The 19433-nt window shown below is 50.8% G+C and overlaps 4 protein-coding genes across 4 annotated transcripts; 1 reads left to right on the forward strand and 3 right to left on the reverse strand.

The window, feature by feature from the left end:
- Positions 1–413: 413 nt before the first annotated feature.
- On the forward strand, positions 414–1955 carry TGME49_268970 (hypothetical protein; the record flags this gene model as incomplete). The annotated part of the gene is made up of 1 exon (XM_002365549.1): positions 414–1955. Exon 1 carries the CDS (start codon positions 954–956, stop codon positions 1953–1955), a length of 1002 nt encoding a protein of 333 aa, XP_002365590.1. The 5' UTR covers positions 414–953.
- Positions 1956–3397: 1442 nt separating this feature from the next.
- On the reverse strand, positions 3398–9437 carry TGME49_268960 (5'-AMP-activated protein kinase subunit beta-1 family protein, putative). Its single transcript, XM_002365548.2, has 8 exons — positions 8483–9437; positions 7675–7939; positions 6842–6987; positions 5916–6043; positions 5294–5382; positions 4575–4679; positions 4183–4254; positions 3398–3932 (listed from the first exon to the last, which is right to left on the reverse strand). The coding sequence occupies exons 1-8, from the start codon at positions 8547–8549 to the stop codon at positions 3641–3643; spliced, it is 1164 nt and encodes a 387-aa protein (XP_002365589.1). The 5' UTR covers positions 8550–9437; the 3' UTR covers positions 3398–3640.
- Positions 9438–10674: 1237 nt separating this feature from the next.
- TGME49_268950 (hypothetical protein) lies at positions 10675–15990 on the reverse strand. Its single transcript, XM_002365547.1, has 6 exons — positions 15574–15990; positions 14739–15004; positions 13860–13947; positions 13050–13253; positions 11946–12320; positions 10675–11492 (listed from the first exon to the last, which is right to left on the reverse strand). The coding sequence occupies exons 1-6, from the start codon at positions 15907–15909 to the stop codon at positions 11130–11132; spliced, it is 1632 nt and encodes a 543-aa protein (XP_002365588.1). The 5' UTR covers positions 15910–15990; the 3' UTR covers positions 10675–11129.
- Positions 15991–17386: 1396 nt separating this feature from the next.
- On the reverse strand, positions 17387–19103 carry TGME49_268940 (hypothetical protein; the record flags this gene model as incomplete). Its single annotated transcript, XM_002365546.1, has 4 exons — positions 17387–17491; positions 17970–18033; positions 18264–18420; positions 19019–19103. The coding sequence occupies 4 exons, from the start codon at positions 19101–19103 to the stop codon at positions 17387–17389; spliced, it is 411 nt and encodes a 136-aa protein (XP_002365587.1).
- Positions 19104–19433: the final 330 nt, after the last annotated feature.

Consider the following 19433-nt stretch of genomic DNA (forward strand, 5'->3'; position numbering starts at 1 on the left):
AAACGAGTAATACCAATCCGCGGTGGTCTGGAAAACCACAAATATTCACAGCGAAGAAAATGACTCTTGCCTCAGCGTTTCTTCGAAGAATTCGTCGGATGGACGGACCCTCCACTCGTTGTTCTGTCTGGTCGCTCCCCCCGTCAATTTCGCTAGAGACGGCTCTTGTACGGAAGCGCCGTCGAGACTTCACTGAGGAAGCGGGGACGTAGCACTCTGCATCCTGCTATTTCGCACACTCTCGACGCACCTGGGGTACAGATTAAATTGGAAGTGCTTCTACAATATCCTCTCAGAACGGGAAAGTACCACATTAATTTCGCCGGGTAAAGATGCCACACCCGCGCATGCCGCTTGCCGTCACGTCATGCCGTTTGCCGGTGGCACGTTTCGGGCCCGCAGTGAACTTTGGCCACAGTCAAACGGGGGTAGCAGGGACTCTGTCGCAACCAGAGGACGATCCCCGTAAAATTGACACTGTTTGGCTCCGCCGTAAAAACGGTGAAGAAGGAAGCGTCATCTTCTCTTGTGGAGGTCTCTTCAAGGATGCATTTAAACAGCTGACGTGCAGGGTGAATCCCGATACACGATCGCGACAGTCAGTTGGGCCCGATTCGTCAAGACCAGTTCTTTGGGTTGTCCACGGAAAATCGTTTAAAATTCCGTATTTTCTCATACAAGGTCTACACGCTCGTTTCGACGGACGCTTTTTTTCAACCCCTTTTCAGTTGAGAACTTTCGATCGCTTGTTCTTGAACGGAGTCGGGGGGGCGATTTGAGTGCCACTTCTTGTACTGGTGGCAGAAGAGTCAAGTCACTCTACTGTATCGGAGAAAGCCGTATGTTCCCCGTCCATCTCTATTGGAGGCTGTCCGCTCTCCCTAGAGTGCTGTGACATCCATGAAAAGAGACTACTCTTCTTTCTCTGACTCAACTACTTAGCCGCTGCCAACATGAGGCTACTTTCTTTGGGAACCAAGATTGGCCTCGTATGCCACTTTGTGGTAACTGCTACCCACGGAGGGGTGGAGGAGCAGCCGAAACGGGTGAGTGCAGATGCACAGAAGAAACAGTCAGCAATGGTCACCGGAAACGAGGAGTTTGGGGTTCACCTGGACGAAGCAGTGATGCAACATCCGCTGCGAGAGCTCCCAGGAGCTGAAGAAGCTCTGCTGCTTCAAGTCGATGAACTTGCGAGGACGGGAGAAGGGAGGGCAGCGTTGGCGGATGAGAAGCTTGCAAGAGCGATCGCCTCAAAGGCGATGGCTATAGGTTTTCTGGAAACCGTTTCTGCGGGCCTTCGTTTGGAACTCCCGAAACTGCCGCCAGTTTGTGCGGACACCGTCACACGCATCGCCGATATTGTCTCTTACCTTCAAACGCGCGAGCAGCTCTTCCGAGTTAAGCGGTGGTCGGAAAAAGCGTTTCATGGCTTAAGGGTTTTTGGCAAGGCTGTTGGAAGCATAACCCCAGTCGCGGCAGCGGCAAAAGCGCTGGGGCTGACGGCAGACAAACTTCACCCTTCTGCCGATCGGGCAACGCTGGAGCGCCTCTTTGTCGCGCTGGAGAGAGAAGTCTCAGTGCCGTTGGTCCGATTCGGTGCCATTATCGAGATGGAAATGCAAAATGGTCCCTCCGAAACTGTGAAGCACTACAGCGAAGTCTTGGAAAAGCTGAAACGCGTCAGCCTTGCCCTCGACGCGTGCATGGCTTTCACCCTTCTACAAATCTACCGCACTGGCAAAAGCAGGAGGATCCCCGAGATGGTCTTACGTAAAGACGAAACCGCTGCCTTTCAGACTGTGTCGCACCCGGAAGCAGAAAACACAGAAAAGGAAAAACGCAGGGGGGAGGAAATCGCTAAGAACCCGAAGGTAGCTGGAGCAGCCGCAAAGGCTGTCGGAGCTGGAGGCGAGTATAAATCCTCTGCATCAGATGATGACACTAAGCAGTAGCTGAATATCTACGGCGATTTACTCAGAAGGGACTCGAGTTCACGCTGCGGCGAATCAGTGGTCACTGTACCACTTTATACGCGACTGTATACAGGCCTAACCTGTCAACGCTGGGTTGCTAGAAGGTCGTTTATGGTGCTGCTGTTTTTGACTATTTTTTCGTTTTTCCGAACGAGGGACACCCCTGGGTCACAAAGTAGCACCCGTACGCGGGAAGTAGCATATGCCCGAAATGCTTTGTAAAGAGGAAGTCAATCTCGCTGTGCTTATGAGATGACATGTTTGCTATCGCGGACAAACAGGAAAGTAAGTTCCTGCGGTAGGGGGACCTTGCATTCTTGGAGTTAAACGCTTTTGATCAGACGCAGATGGCATGGTGACACTTAGTCGGGGTTCTGCCTCCGTATAACAGGCAGGATACAGAAATTCTGTTCCATGCTTTTGTGCGTTTCCATTTTGTGGAATGTGGAAGGCAAGCTTGAACTGCTAACGCACCATCTAGTCGTGAAAATGTGCACGGTTAGCACACCAAAGGTAAGGGTTTGCGTGTTCGTTCCACGTTCGAGGAGCCATTTGTTTGAGGCTAACGTATTTCTCCTGCGAGAAAAGTAGTATATGAATATGTCGTGTCTCCAGCGTGGCAAAGTGGAAGTCTACCCGAACTCATTCTAGAAAGAGAAGAATTTACTGGCACCCGCTAGGATAAGTTTTTAAATGGTAACTTTCTTCTTGTAAAAACCGGCCACGCGCGAGCTTAAGACCCCGCGGTACGGCTGGACTCCCTGCTCCAGAGCACGGGGGGAATGGCACAGACACCCAGCACCCACTAGCCTCATTTCCGTGATACCTTAGAAGGCCACCAATTTGATCGCTTGACGCCAAAGTCAACTTCCCGCTCCCCGTTTCCACAATCACGTGCACCCACAGCCCACACGTTGTGCCCCATGCTTTTTAGGAAATTTGGATACTGTGGTAGTCCTGTCGTTTGAAATTTCTCAAGTGAAACGTGCTCTGTACGCATTGCACCGTTGATCTCCCGGAAAATTGTCCACGCCGTCTGAATTTACATTCGAATTCACATCGGTACCGAAAGCCACTCGTTCCGATCCTCCAACTCCACGGAAATATGAATATGGCAGCCTATTGCTCTCAACTGTCTTCCTTGCCCGGGAGTTGGTCAGTATGCTAGTTTCACCTTAAGTGAGGAGGCTGGTTCTGTCCTTCGCTGTCTTCCTGAGTGTTACACAGTCCAAATCTCTGCAACCGTCCTGCCTTCCCAAGAACGGGTGAACACCAATTCCCCTCTTCGCTGACATATATACATATTCCTTCTGCGCCGGATTTATCCGTGTGCCACCGTGGTGTGAAGAGCATGACAAATGAGAGTGCTGTCTTCATTCGTGCTTGTGAAGTTACATCCGCATTCCGCCTTCCTCTGCGTTTGCAAAAGACACTACATTGAATAAAACCGGCTGTGCCTTGTTCTAACTGTTGAGGGTTTTGTGACGACTGCCTGCGACCACATATCCTTCTCTCACACACACTCTCACACTCGTCGGTATTTCGAGCACATACTCTCCGAAAAAAAGAGGACGTTTGCAAGAAGAGTAATCCAGGTAGTAAGGATAGCCACGTAGCATCTGTTTGTCGAGTATGACCACATGGCCCAGCTTCTTTCAGCTTGGTCAGGAAGACACACTTGGCGTCTCTCCGTCTTCCTCCGCGAATTCTTCTCCACTTTCCCCCGCTTTCGCGGCGTCTCCCGGGGACCCGCAGAAACTATCCACAGGTTTGCGGTTGTTAGTCTGTCCCCGAAATACCAACAAGTTTGCCACAGCACTTGGGCATGCGGCCGCAATGATAGCAGCTGCCTCAGCTTCTGCGTCTGCCTCACGGTCTCTCTCTGCGTCACCTTCCTCGTGGGGCGAGGCGAAGGGATACAGAGGGTTTACTGTCACATAGATGTATGTGGTGTACCTGTGTAGAGCACGAGCACAGAGGTTGAGGCAAGGAATAACGAAAATGATTGAAACCCCGTTGCACCGCAATGTGTTCCCCAATATACATGCGAATCGACGTTCTTAATTCCTGTGTGTGTGTTTAGACGTCCGCGTTTGCTGACAGACAACAGCATCTTCGCAGAAGGTGCACTACCATTCGCCCAAGAAAAAACGAAAAAAAAAGATACGAGGCACAGAAACATCGATGGAGGGATGTTTCAACTTACCTCTGTCCCGAAGTTGGACGAGCATTGTCGATTTGCCATCGGTGCGTTGTAGCGATGCAAGACGTGTGTGAGCTGTACGGACAGCACAACAAAAGAAAGTGGTTCATCGCCTATATGAGTCTTGGAGCAAAACACTCGCCACCGATTCATGAAATCGAGAGCGACTGATACGCAGAACACGGCAGGCAACACCGCAGTGTTCATAAGTAACAGATCCCCAGGCCACTTGGTCAGCTCCGCGCTCTTTCTGCAGGATGTGCTTTAGCAAGAAATGGGTGCCTCATCGAAGACTCCGCGACACTGCGCAAGTGTCGACACACGAGAGGGTCCGTCGCGAACGTTCTGCGTTCCTCGCAGCCGAAACGCCACTGAAAAAAGAAAAAGACACTTACCCGAAGACAGAAGGCGACAGCGCGTCGTGGAACAGGTGGTTGGCCAGACAGTGCAGGGGGACGCCTTTTCCAGGTTGCGGCGGTGGATCTCTCGCCACTTGCGTGCTGCGGCCCACAGAAAAAGAGAAAGAACAACGGTGCATGCAGAAAATCCTAAAACACCGTGACTAGGAACCGGCAGTCGAACGATAACCTGTTGACAGCAAGAAAACCTATGAACTCCAAACCCAGGACAAACACATCCTCCAGCCTCTCTCCACTGCCCAGTCGAAACCCCAGAGCACTTTCACGGGGTTCACTCTAGCTGCAAGCATGCGGGAACGAAGACACCAGACACGCCACTCCTACCCGGACCGGCAAAACCTACATGCAGATACATTGGTAAAGATCTTCTCTCTCCGTCGCCCGTCCTTTCGACAGGACGGAGAGGGGAACATACTTTGTCTTGCGACTTGAGGTATCGAGACACACGAAAATAACTTCTGCAGGAAACGCTGTGCACCTACACATCGTGTACCTTCCGTCCTACCGCGCCCAGCAAATGGGTTGATTCAGTGGACCGAGGAGGTATCCATGGATCGTACCAGCATAGACAAGGATACACCTCAGGACAGAGGCAGCATCTCTTGTACCACACAGGGTCCTTCTGAACGTCTTCACCGCAGAGGAACGCGAAGGCTACCAAAAAAACGCTCGCGATGTGCTCTCGGTGTTCTCACCTTCGACCCAGAAGAATTGGAATTGGAGGCGCATCTGAGGAGTACTCCGACGGCTCGGGAACGCGTTGGTGATACACTGCTCGTCGCGCCTGCGAAAAGCAAGAAGCAACGCGGCACCGAGCATGACAGCGAGAAGAAGCGAAGCCGGCATTCTCAGTTGAAATCGCAAAAGGTGACACCCACACTGGACATCGGCTGGTGCACAATGCCAAGCCTCACGCCAACTCCTTCAGTTGAATCAGTGAGAGCAAGAAAGAGGCTCGGCCTTCTCACTCTGGTGCTTTTTAACTCTTACCCCGCGTATGAATAGGGCGGGGAAACGGAGAGTCGAGACGCCGGGCACCTCTCCCTCACTGTTGTTTCCCCGAAAACCAGTTGAGAAGGGTATACATCGAAAACGAAAAACAGAACTCCCTTGCATCGCAACACGCGGCGTTGACAGCGAAAACTTCCTCTTGCGTTTATCGAGGCGCCTTGTCGTCCTCGATGGGCTCCACCGACGCACGCACAGCCGCGGTCCACCAGAACCCATTTCCACTGTGTGCTCAAGTGTTCGAGAGCATGCAGGTTACTAAACAGTCGCTCACGGAGCTCGACGCTGAGCCTGTGTCATCAGACTTGCCTGCTCGTTTTCTGGGAGAACTTTGAAGTTGAAGTGCGTAAATGAAGAGATGTCTAAGACGTTGTTAACATTGCCGTGCTCGTCCGTTTGTGTCTGTTGATCCGGCGCATACTTCCACTGGTCGTCGACTGCTCAAAAAAGCAATTCAGCGAGATGGGAAGTAAGCCAGCCAGAGTGAAACGTGCAGACGCGAACTCACTTGCCCCAACGCGTCAACGCGCTGCGTCCACGCCAAAGAATTGCAGGGGTCACTCTACTTCGAGAAAGATTCTTCAGAAACATTCTGTGCAGCTGCGTTCGACAGGCAGCTAGAGAAGTACCAGCCGCACTGGTACCGGTCTGAGGTCCCCGGAATGACGCTTTCGTCTGGGCGTATGCGAGGGTGGAGAATCAGGAAATGGCAAAATGCCACTACTCCCACCCAAATATATATATGTATATATATATATATATATATATATACGCGCACATGCAGATAATAACAACGTATATCTATGTACATATCCTATAGATAGGTGGACAAGTATCCATATATATATATATATATATATATATGTAAATGTATATGTAAATGTATGCATATAGTGACAAGTTCATGGAGGCTCTCTTTCGTCGGGCACGCGTGTTGTTTGTCTCCTTCCTATCGAGTCTGTTAGTTTAAAGAGCCTTTACGGAAAATTGAAAACACGCGTCTGCTTGTTGGCCTGCGAGATGCCCCCTGAGACAGCTCGGCTGGAAGAACGAAGCACGAGTTGAGCGTCACTGTCCGACTTGGCGTCGGCTGTTTGCCCTTTTTTCGGCTACATGTCGCCTCTCAGTTTTTAGCTTTCAAGCTGAACATTGTTGGGCGCAGGCATTTTCCTGGGATCTCGCGCAGGAGGTAGACTCTGCATTTCCTGGAGTTGCGAGCTCTTCTGGATACACACCGATGAACTTGTAGTGGTGGACGCCTCGCGGAAGGTTCTGGATGTACGAGAACTCGTGGCCGCTTCTGTTTAAACGAATTTTGTGCTCCACGCTCCAGCCATTGAAAGATCCTGTGAGAAAGACGTTGTGTCCTCCGTGTGTCCATCTGTCGAAGGACGCAAAACACGAACGCACAGCCTGGCAGACCTCGGGTTGAGTTTGCTTGAAGCCCCTTCACTCTTCCACAGTGCGTTATACTCGTACGAAAAAACTCCAAAACCAACACACTGTCGCAGGCCTTGATCTGGACACACGGTCGGACCAACCTACATATATATATATATATATATACATGTAATTGTAGATTTATATCTTATGCCTCTTCGGCAGTACTTTTCTCCAGCGTTTAGTGTTTCCACCGTTTGATGCAGAGAGAGATCCCCTGTGCATTTGCTGCAGTCGAAACGTAGAAACGCTTCGGCGTTTCTTCCGGGTTCCCGCGCCTCCTCTGAACCCTGTGGTATCGCATGTTTCATTTCTCCACCAGACGTAGAAGCACGAGGTTTTTATGCTTTTATGCAGAGTCACGAAAAACTTGTGCAAGCACATTCACCTCAAGCTACGGTAGCTGCTGTGTCTGAACTTCACTGTCACCAGCCTGTGGATCTAGGAACGCGGCGCGTTCGTCTTTTGGGTCTGTTCCGCAGGGTCGCTCATCCCCGTCGGCCGCCGCCCTCCCCCCCTCAACTTCCGATTCTCAGTGTCGGAACCGGATGAGTCAGGCGCAGCCGAGTCAGGCGGCTTCGCCGAAAGTCTATCTTCTGCTGGGCAGAAAACGAAACAAGTCGCTCACGTGAAGACGCATGGCGTGAGTTCCTCTGGGGCACTGTCTTGCGCGTCGTCGCCTTTCCCTCTCGCATGCTCCGGCCGCGAGTACAGTGGCAGAGTGGACGCGTCAACGGCAGCCGCAGCTGCGGCCGCAGCAGCCGCGGCGGCCGTGAAAGAAACTGATTCCCCAGAAAGTCCTGTGCCCGACTGCTTTGACATGGTCACTTGAGGAAGCAGCAACTCTGGCGTCGCGTCCGACCCCAGAGACGACGCGCCCAAGGCTTCGAAACCTGGAACGCGAAAAGTGCATAGACGCGTCGGGACAGCTTTCCCCGGATGAGCGGTCATGTCTGTGTGTGAGCATGTGAGCGTGTTTGCGACATGGAAAGCTCCGTTGTTCGACAAGAGTCTCCTAATGACAGGCAAAAACATCACGGCCTCGTAGTACCTAGGATACTGAATATGACTCCAGTTATGAGATACAGACAACCAAGTTCTTGTAGCCCACGGGGAGGAGAACGGCGTATGAAGCCCAACATGTGCAGGAGACGACCTGAGGGCGGTGCTGAAAACGACAACGAGTGATTCCCCTTAGTTCCAGTGAAAAAGGCGAGAAAACGAGCGTGTGTCGGCGTACCTATCGACAGCGAGGGAAGTGAGGAAAGCGAAGTTACGCGAGTGAGAGTTCGAAGGACAGCACGGGATGCAAGAGGAGATACGCAAGCGCTTTCAGACAAGCCATGCAAGGGTGCTGAGAGATAAAGGCTTCGCGACAAGCAAGGGCTGAAAAATGACCAACTGAAGTTAACGAACAGCTGGAAGTGCAGACGCACCTGAGTAGCTCGACTGATCAGCGTCCCCAAGCGCTTCGTGACGACTGTTGCTCGTCTGAGATCCCATGACGCTCTGAAGCTCGAGCGTCCCGATCTCCCGGCAGCGCACCGGGCGAGGAACGGCGAAGCGAGAAAACAATTGAAGAGACAAGAGAAGAAGCGGGGAAAAGAAGAATAGAACGGCAGGGACCGAAGAAAAAAGAGGACCAAGACGACAGGATTAAAACGGGAAGAGATAAAACGAATGGGGACAAGGACACCGTGGGACAAATCAGAAGAAAGGTCGCTCAACAAGCATCTGAAGCTCTCCGCAACATCAGGGTAGAAGACGAGACAAGATTTGCTGTCCGGATAGTGGAGGGAAGACCTCGTCTCCGTCGAAAAACGCGTCACAAAGAACGAAGAACATACGGCGGCAAGACTGACTAGAGGCAAGGGCAGTTTCCAGTGAAACAGACGGGGAAACGCTACCCGTGAAACCCGGTTTGGCCGGGCTTCGAACCGTGCCTGTCGACAGGGTAGGAGGAAGGCGGAACCGGAACAGTGCAGACAGTTGCTGTCGCATCGATTACAAATTGAAAGAGTTCAGAAAAGATAAAAAACAACCTTTCACTGTCTCTGCTACATGAAACAGATCCACAGAAAGCAGACCCAACCGCGCGAAAGTCGCCAAGAGACGAGACGGGCGAAAACAGGTCTATACAAATGTGGAGTTTCTCGCCTCTTCAGAGACCACGGAGGAGCCACAAGAAGCAAAGACACTTAAAATTTTGTCTTGCGAAAGATTCAGAGAGAACTCGACGCCGCCGGGAAGAAAAAGTTTTTCCTCAGGAACAGCACAGGTCCACCCCCCTAGGTGGGGAGGGCTCGAACTTTTCCATTCTTGACAAAACCCTGGGGAAGTTTGCAGACACAGAAACAAGAGAGGCTTCTCTCCCACGGGAAAACACGGAATACTTAGCCAGACCAGGGACGTCTGAATCGCACTCTCTACCGCGATGCGCTTTCGATAGGTGCCTCCTTCAACGGAGCCCGTGCATGCAGTGCTCTTCCACGTAAAAAGCCAAGGTTTTATTCTGAACAAGCACCGCCAGCATTTCTTCTAGTAAAGGGGCAAAACTGAAGCTGCTGAGAATTTTCTCGACCATCTTTCGCATCTATGTTCCACTTTAACCTGCTCGAGAACCCTGACGTCATTCAGCTGCCCACTGAAAAAAGCGCAGTGTTCGCGTTCTGGGCTTGGCTTTCCCCTTTTGCAACCCTGGTTACACTGGCAGTTCACTTGTAGAAGAAGTAAGGCATTTTGTGAGGAACGGCACTTGGTTCACTGGAGTGGGCAGTTCGATAGACACGCAAGTTACGTTCCTCGACCTGGAATCCGACACCATCCGTTTGTTAGCCTTTCGCGTGGAGATCATGTTAAACCAAAGCACACAGGATCAATTAAACATGCCATCGAACCTGAGAAAAGATTCGGGAAAATTGCTTCTCAATGGGTGATAGTCAGGGGATCATGCAGGAACAAAGTACGAAAGCCAGATGAACTCCGTTGTTGCAGGAAGTGTTCCTGGACAGCCAGGACACAGAAAATCGTCTTTTGTTCTAGCAAAAGCATGGTACGCACTCTGCGTTTCCTTAGAGAAGTAGCCTGAGCATCTAAAACGTTTTTGTAACCATTGTGGCGAATAACTTGTTTGCGTTTGTGCAGAATAGCGCTGCTCCCCTCCTCGTACGGCGAGTGGCCTGCATTTCGTCGACAGGTACCGCCAGATTTGAAAACATCCGCATCCGCTATGCGAGGGCAGTCGGGTTGTTTGAAATTTAAGAGGGTATAAGCGTGATAGATATGTTTTAAAGTGAAATGTATAGCTCGGTCTTCCAAGAAAAGCTTCCGCGCCACGAACAATAAGCGAAACTAGAAAGCAACGAAATATGCAGTGATCCATAGAAGGGGCTGGGGTTTTGTCACTTCGAATCGAGAGTCGACCAAGTTGTCTTCGACGGCAGAAAGCACTTTTACTTTTCAATGGCCTCGACGCGGAAACGAGGAGAGGTTTGGTGCTGTGAAGAAAGAGTGGAAAACTCGTATTCTTCTCTACACGTTTTGACTGAATCCTTCCCAGGGAACGGGAAAGGCACACGAGACAAGAGAAGCGGGTTCAGTGCGCTCGCCTCGACACGCACGCGTTCTGTGTACACCTACAACACACGTTTGCCATGCTGATCTCTCTGTTGGCAGCGGAACAATTTAGAGTCCCCATGTTTAGAAAAGTGTAGGCAGAGCAAGGAGGAAATCTGCAGACCAGGTGCTCCTTTACTTAATCAAAAGGAACTCCGAAAAGTCCAAGCGACACACAAGGCGTGAGAGAAACAATCGGGTATATCAAGTGTAGGTTTTCCAGCGGTACGTTTTCCAGGGTAGACCTAGAAAAAAGAGAGGCATCTCGAAAGAGAAATGTCAACACTCGACCTTTACAAATACACGTGCGTTTGGGGGTTGCTGTTTGTAGATGTCGCAACGAACACTAGCCTCGACCCCGGACTCTCCGAGAGACGTTTTCCCAGAAGTGTTCCATTGAAGTGTCGCCACTGTTAGCCTCTCAGCACATCTCAAAGAAATCGAGAAGGCTGCAGCCCCAGGTGTAAGCTACGCCGTCTGGGATTCCACCTTCGCCTCTGCGATCTGCGCACTGTCCTCAGCTGCCGTTTGACCCTCTTTGGGCGCTGTCGCAGCAGGCTCCGCAACAGGACCGTCGTTGTTCTTGTTCGACTCAGCACCCTGTTTCTCGTCTTTCTCACTCGTCTCTGAAGACTCCGCAACTGCAGTCGCCGCGCCAGTCACTCGCGCAGCTTCTTCACGAATCTTGCGCCTCTTCTGAGCCTGTTCAGCTGCATGCGCTCGCTGCTGCGCGACCGACTCGTAACGCTTTCGCAGCAACTTGTTCAGTTCCTCCGCCTCGCAGGGCGGATCCTTTGCCAACTCAGAAATGCACTTGCTCACGGAAAAGTCCTGCACAGTACGTGCAGCATACACACATGCCCCACGAGATAGATGATATATATACATATATACATATATATAAGTATACAGGTATAGACCGACTAGCAGGTGTATGCATGTACACGACGTCTAGATGTGGCTACGGATGGATAAGTTCACCTACGCAGAGAGGCAGATAGAGGCGTGCAAATCTGTTCAGAAGCATTTATCCCTGCAACCACGCACACGTTCAGATCCCCACCTACCTGCATCTCTATCCGCCCGTTCATGCATATACAAGCTCCACGGACAGGGGAACGCTGCACCGCCGATCGTCACGGATGTGTACGTCGGCTCTTTTCTGTTCGAACGTTCAAGACATCTGTTTAAGGGACGAGAAATCTGACAAGCATTCGTCGATGCTTGTGGAGACAAAACGACAACGCGGTTCGACAAAGGCCCAGCAGACCAACAGGTTCTCACCTCTACGTCCTCTTCGTCCTCCTCTGCACCTTTCTTTTTGCGGACGACGAAGAAGCACTTGCTGCGCTCTCCAGATTGGCTATCGCGTTTGTCGTGGAGGCCGACTTTGATGCCAACGACTTCTCGGTCGCGGCCGCCCTTCTTGATGTACGCTTTTGGGTGGTAGTCCAGGAGACCTTTGACTGCTTTTTCGGCTGCCGAGTTAGGTTTTAGCGCCTGGTCTACGGGCGTCTTCTGGAGAAATTCTGCCATGCACATGCGCAGGTGTTCGACGCTCTTGAAGGGGATGCCTCCGAGCGACAGCGGCAGTGCAGCCAGTTGCCTTCTCAGCGTCTGCAGATCTTTTTCGCGAGCGGTTCGAATCCTGGGTGGAAGCTAAAGGAAACACACAAGGCACAGAGAAAGAACATCGCCAACATGGGGTCGAGGTCGAGAGCCGTGGACGGACAAGTGAGGGCGAAACGCGAAACGAACGGCGCAGAAAAAGACGAAGAACTGCGTCGATCGACACGCCTGTTCTAGAAGGTGGCAACGAAGACGACAGGCAAAAAACAATGCCGATCAAAACGCCAGGTGGTGTAAAATAACATGCCTTCGCCTTCGAGAGCCTCCCGTTCGTCTGTCGCATGCAGCTTCCTGAATTCCGATCGCATTGCTGCTTCTCTAACGGTATGTTAAACGCGAGCAAATGCACAATAAAACAGTTCCACTGAAATATATATCTAGACACCAACGGGATGCAAGTAATTATTTGGAGTCAATGTCAGACACTTTGACACCAACACAGGCAGAAGAGCACCGAATTATTTACCCTGGGAACTGTGCTCACCTCAATGAAACCACAAAAGGTCGCCCGACACGCACTCCCAACGAGCAAGGTGAAAATCACGATATTATCGTACAGCTTGTAGACATGTTGGCTTCCCTGACATACGACCCCTCAGACAACTGAAGCGACACATCGCCATGTGCAACGCAGAATCCCTAGGTTTCGAGAATCTGCCTCGTTCTGAAAAGTGTAAACTACGAGCCTTCTTGTAGACAAACACCCAGTGGCTTCAGTAAAGATGGAAAAGAGGGGAAGGCACAGATCTGCGGACTCACATCTTGGACGCAAAGGCGAACCTCCTGGTCAGTCAAAATGTATGCCTCTGCCTCGCCGTCACCGAGAGGAATTTTGATCGGCTGCATCTTCTGGAGAGTTTCGCGATCGTCCTCAAACGAGCCCAGATACACCCAGCACCGCCGCGTCTTCTTGTCAGCGGAGACAGACACCTCCTCGATTTTCGAAACGAACTTCACGAAGACCTAAAACAGAGTCACGTTCCACACGGCCATCCGCAAACGGGTGGCAAAAAAGCAGCCAACGATTCCGCTTCGCCTCGACAAGCGCGCGCAGTCTCTGTCTTGCGAGATGTTCCTCGCCGCACTCCGTCTTGTGGCCACAAGCACACAATGGAAGGGTGGATTTCAGAACCTGGTCTGTAACGGCTGTTTAGGCTCTGAAAACGACATCACCCCAAGTCCCCGACTAGATGCGCTTGAAGAGGAAGGTCTCAAGCTCTACAACTAAATACATCAGGCGAGTTCGTTTGACCCCATCCATTAGTGAGGCATAAGAGAGCAGCTCATCTGCCCTACAAGATGTATTCGGCCTGTGGACTAGCACTACTTCTCCTCACAAAACAGACCCCACCGTGCATTCAATGAATCCCCCATCCACAGGTTGCATTTAGAGTCTACAAACATCCGCATGCAAGCGTGTGCCTGTGCAGGAACACATGCGTACTCGACGGGGTTCTCTTTCAAGCAGTAAACTCTGTTTAGGCACTTGGATAATTTCTTCAACCCCCAACACATTGAACTCTGCAAGAAAACTTTTACAGGCAGCCATGTCGATCTGCAGGAGCCTACCTCCCCGGGGAGAGTCTCCTTGATGGCGTCCTTGACTTGTTGCCACTGTTGCACGCTTTCTGGAATGTCGCATAACTTGAGGAAAACGCTGAAAAGAAAAACCGCAAAGATACAGATGAGCAATCCGATACGTCGCATTCTGCCAATGAAAAAAAATGTTTTCAAGCGTAGAGCTTTTCATCTCGTCAGTCCGTTGTTTCGTGTTGTGCAGTTAGACTCTTGGAGAAGCCCAAAAATGCTGGAAACTGCTACATGGGCACTTTAGTGGAAATGACGTCTTTTGCGCGTGAGAGTTTGCCCCTGCGACCGACACATGCCGCGAGAACAATTCTCGAGAATGCCACAACCGTCATTCTTCCTACTTGCCAGAAGAGGCAAGAAATAAACAGGTCGAAACTAGAAACGGTGCTTAACGAACGTCGCTGAAACAATGAGACTGTGCACATTCAGCAGACGCCACTCCGGAGACATGTGAACAGTAACACACCGGTAACTCGAGACAGACACATCCACAGAGATTCGCGCCAAAAACAGACAAACCCACATCGACCTGCTTCACAGATGTAGTCTACACAGCCCGTACCACTTAAATATATCCATATACATATGTATTCACACATATACCATATATATATATATATATCCGTTTTTGCATGCAGATGTAGACCCATGTAGACATGGATGTAGGCATCAGAAGAACTTTGTCGATGTGGAAGTGACGAGAGGGCGTGACCCGCAGTGTGATGATACTTTTCTATTTATACAAATATCTATATCCACGTATGTATAAATATATAGATGTGTGCATGCTGGCTCGTCTGTGGGGTTCTTTGTAGATGCGAAGAGTGGGAGAACTCTTTCCATGTAGCAAGAACGTACCCAGCAGCGTGAGGGTCTCTGCCAACTCCTTGGGGGAGTCTGGAGGCTCCACCACTGCCGTCTTCCCTGCGGGCGCATGCAGTTCGCTGGGGTCTTTCTTGGAGTTCCGGAAGAGGCGTCTCGCGGTAAAGCAGCGTCGTTCCGTCTGCCTCTTCCTTCACTTTCACGGCCACTGAATCTGCGATGGCCGCCAGGATCTCTGCCTTGGTCAGATTCAGAGACTTGATTCGCGGGCTGCTCAGCACGAAGCGCAGATCCAGAGACTCCTGGGACAGAAACAGAAGGCGGGAGGCAGCGCAGAATCGTGGAAATTGGAGCAGCGCGAGAGGAGGTGAAGAAACGCTAGTGATGACGACGGGGTCGAGGAGAACTGGAGTGTCTTCTTTTGAGAGGAGCGAGAAGACCATGGAGTGTCGGTACGGGACGAGAAACGCAAGATCCACAAGCGTAGGGCAACCTAGACACGCATAAAATGACTGTGCGATCTATGAGGTCGTATGCATCGTTTGGGGTGACAGACTGAAAGTACACAGAAAGAGGAATTTCAACACAAAAGTATGGAAACATGTTGAGTCGTGATGCGACAACTCACTGAGAAATCTTGTCTGTCCCGTACCCTCAAACATGCGGCACGACTCCAGGTTAGCGAAATGGACGGAGATCCCCACTAGCAGATGCTTCGGTGAAACTTTGAGACGCTCTCTCACTGAAAACAGTTCTAAAACCTATGAGGGGAACCTCAGTGCGCTGTCGAGCTATCTCGCCATCCCGAGGACGCGGGCAGGGAAGCGACTCTATCCAGTTTGTTCAGGAAGCAAGTTTCTTCTTGACGTACTCCTTTTCCTTGTTGTGCAGCCTCGCGCATTTTGCTTTGGAAGAAGGCGTCGTACGCGAGACTTTCGTCTGAAAGGTAGTACTCCACCTGTCTCTTGATTCTTTGTTTCAGCTGTTCAGGAGTCATCTCCTCGCGTTTTTTGGGGAAAAATGAGTCCTCGTGTCCGCCTCTCTTCCGCTTGCGGCTGAGCTCTTTCTCCTCATTGCACACGTTCTTTCCTTCGTGCTTTTCTGGAGTCATTTCCGGCTGAGAATCTTTGCCCTGGTCCGCCGACCCCACAGCGTTCTGCTCGACTGGCGCCGCGGCAGCTGCAGCGTTCGCCTCGGGAGTTGCCATTTTGCTTTCAGTCCCAGAAAACTACGTAGAAACGACAAGAAGCAGGGAAGAGACAGCGGCGAAGTCAAACAGAAAAAAAAAATCAGGCGCATGCAGACGGATTAGCCGAGTCAGAGGGGGACGAGGACCGCGGCAATCGAGACACAGACCGCAGAGGAGATTCTAGGTTCAGAGTTCGGGGGCCAGCGCAGGAAAAATGGCGCCGCATGCAGTGCACGCACATGCGCGCAAAATGCCAGCTTTTCCGCGCATGGAAAATGGGAAATCTCGCTCAAGGAACCCCGCGGTCGTGTCACCTCGGAAACGAGACAGATGCCAGTAGCGCCGCGCCTACAGTCTTGTCCCTGCTGACCTTTCGATACACGACACGCAAATTCGATCTGGTCGTCTGCCTAGCAGGCGCTGCCAGCCCACAGCGATTGCCGGAATTGTTCTAACAGACTCGCGGCCACGTTGACACACGTAATAGATTAGCAATTTCTCCATCTTGAGCAGAGAGAGCTGTGCTGCAGCGACACTCCGTCGTGCGGTGACATTCGACATGGCGACGGCAGCCGGTGTCGACACACACAAGGAGTGGACTCAGTTTCAAAGTTGGAGCGCACGAACACTTTCTGCTTCGAGTGGGTAGATTTGACGGAGCTGTAAGTTCAGTCGCGGTGGAAGACAAGGAGGGGGAGACTAATGATCAGCTTATACGAGTTCTGGGAGAGCACTGGAGTCACTCCACATCGGCTATGTTCGAGGCGCAATTTTGGGATTACTGCGGTCACTCGTATTAACACGACTAATGTTACTCCTCGGGTTCAGTACAGTGCATGTAGATATTTGTACGCTCTGCTGTTTCCCACAAAGCTGGTGGCAGGCGCAGTGGCAAAACCATGAGGGCTCTTTGGCTATCAGGAAAAGATTCGACAAAAAAACTCAACAGATTGACTTGGCCATCATTTCCCCTGTAGCACGAACTGCAAGCAGCATGACGTTCACTGCTTCGGCGAAGACGGACGGGGGCCAGATGAACTCACAACCCACTTGTCATCGACTGGAGAGAGACTATGTCGTTGAAACAATTGTACACACAATCCCAGAACATTCCTTGGTGGCAATAACCACAACGGACACGCTCCGCTTTTGATAACACATGTAGCGGTAAAAGAGAAAACCACCGATACACGCGTAGGTGCATACAAAAAAGACGGAGTGGGAGTCCAACGGGCGTAAGCGTATACTGGACTACATATGGACCCCTACAAAGACTGCTGAGGGTGCAAGGCAACCAGGCATTTATGGGACAATTTTGCCTTCGTGTGCATTACACCAACGCCCAGAAAAAAACACGTTTACTCTCAGTTACGGAGTACGCATTTGCACCGGCAATTTTCCTGAGGTCTTGTTTCGATGTCTTCCTTCTAAAATCGCAAATATGGACCACGCGTCGGCGCCAGGATTCTCGAAATAGACAACAACTGTGTTCCGTCTATAAAGAAAAGCGTCTTTTCTTCGCCGGATTGACGTCAACACCGAAGAACCTAGCTAGCTCCTCCGTGACAGGCTCAGAGAGCTTGCCTCCAGTAAACTGCGCCTGAAGAAGAAACGCGTTTCACAAACGGTCGTTGAATAGCCTTCTTCAGAAGCTCAAACCCCTTCAGACGTAAGAGCCAAACATCCTTGCAATAAAAAACCGGACGCGTTAACTGCACTACCTTGACACACCGGTAATTGAAGCCTAGGTGTTCTATAAGCAGCGGACACCCTTGGTTGTCGAACGCTGCTCGTTTCTCTTAACAGAACCTGATAGATTTTGATGACTGCATTCAATGAAGAGCCCTAGATTGAGCGATTCTCAGTCTAGCGTGCGAGAGAATGAGGAACAGAATAGTTGTCACTTGTCTGCAGAGAGAGTCAGGTGTTACTATTATGTACTAGAGGTGAGCCTGCTATACGGCCTGTGGCAATGCTTTTAACATGGCAGAGCCGTTTGTGGCAGCGACCTAATCAATATCTGCACGTGCACGATACACAGAGTTCAGAGAAATGCACCCATTGACTTTTGCGCTTACTTTCACGCTTTCATTTGACGCGGCATATATGCAGCACGGGAGCCGGAGCAGGGCACTGGAATGACTGAAGAAAGACACCGAAAAATTAGGAACGATTAAAAGGGGCTCATCGTCGGCAAGATGGCAATCTTATCGCTAGCGTCCTCGAGACGAGTTCCCATCTGTATGGTGCTTCGCGTTGCAACTAGCAGTCTATATTTCTACGTCTGCACGGGCATGGAATCAGGACCTGATGCTTAAGTGCCAAGCACAGGGAAACAGATGAAGCTGAGATTTTTCTTCATTTCCTCTTACGTAATGGAAAAATGGCAAAACCGGTCGAAGTTCTGAGGTGAAAGTCGCAAGTGAATGTGGTTGGCAAGCACCTCACACAAGTGCTGCACCTGGTAGTGGTCCGCCAACTCGAACAAGTCCAGTAACTGGTCGTCAGTTGGTTCCTCTTCTAAGCAGCCTGGGGGAGACATGCATAGAGAAACCATCTGTGCAGCCACCTCTTTCAAATACTATTTATGTCTGCTTCAAACCACGTGTGTTTCGATGAATGTGAAACACGGGATACGCAGTGTCACGCAGGAAAAAGACAGCTGGAGTTGTGCACAGGGTGCTTAACTCCAGATGAAGCGTGTGTGCAAGACGATTTGTCTGTCAGTCAATATTTCAGTGTAAATCTGTGCTTTACTCTGAGAAAAAATGACTGAACTATGTCGTCCTGCACAGCGGACCAAAGCTGAAGTCTCTGAGCGTTCTCCTTGCCAGCGCTCTGAAGTGGCTGCGTAGTCAACAACTCCCACACCCTATTGTTCACACTTTTCTTTCATGTCGGGACACATATTGATGTAGCTACACAACTCTAGCACAAATGTGTATGTATACATATATATATATATATATATGCATTTACTGGCAAGGTTTATACCGAAAGATTCCATGGAGGAGGAACCAAGGGAACAGTGTCATGCATGTGCCAGCCCTGCAAACTTCCCTGCATGTTTGTCACAGGAACTCACCCTGATTCTGATGGGTGCAGGGGAAAACGGACAGTTCCTCACCGGTGTAGAGTAGATTCTTGAACTTTTGGAAATCCTCAATTTGGATGTGGGGGAGGTCGATGGCCATGTTCTTCTTTTCCAACATATCGTGCGTGAACATTGCCTCGAACTTTATTTTGACATATGGACAGCACTCGGTTTGAATGGGAAGGTTATCCACAAGTTGTGCGTACCGTCGATGTGAGAGAAGAAATGGCCTCAGCAAACAAGCTGGAAGTCCCCACATGGTGGTTTCAAACTTAGTCGGAGTCGGAGTATGTGCTTTTGAGACCTCTTACCCCCCGAGTATTGCAGTTATAACCTCAACTGACGATGCGACTGGAGGCAAGCTTATGGGTGGCCAGGTGTCGCAGAGAAAATTTTCCGTAGGAGATTCTCGAGGTTCACTGGAACACCTGTGCATCTTCCGCATGCT

The sequence above is a fragment of the Toxoplasma gondii genome, chromosome VIII (assembly GCF_000006565.2).
Source record: "Toxoplasma gondii ME49 chromosome VIII, whole genome shotgun sequence".
NCBI classification, from domain to species: Eukaryota; Apicomplexa; class Conoidasida; order Eucoccidiorida; family Sarcocystidae; genus Toxoplasma; species Toxoplasma gondii.

Coding starts and splice junctions, on each gene's coding strand:
- TGME49_268950 (XM_002365547.1), bottom strand. CDS start 15,909: ATGGCAACTCCCGAGGCGAACGCTGCAGCTGCCGCGGCGCCAGTCGAG. Junction 15,005..15,573: donor CTGCACAACAAGGAAAAGGA/GTACGTCAAGAA, acceptor TTTCTGTCCCAG/GAGTCTCTGGATCTGCGCTT. Junction 11,493..11,945: donor AGGACGAAGAGGACGTAGAG/GTGAGAACCTGT, acceptor CGTACTGTGCAG/GACTTTTCCGTGAGCAAGTG.
- TGME49_268960 (XM_002365548.2), bottom strand. CDS start 8,549: ATGGGATCTCAGACGAGCAACAGTCGTCACGAAGCGCTTGGGGACGCT. Junction 6,988..7,674: donor CTCACGCCATGCGTCTTCAC/GTGAGCGACTTG, acceptor GTCCTTCGACAG/ATGGACACACGGAGGACACA. Junction 4,255..4,574: donor CTGTCGCCTTCTGTCTTCGG/GTAAGTGTCTTT, acceptor CTGTCCGTACAG/CTCACACACGTCTTGCATCG.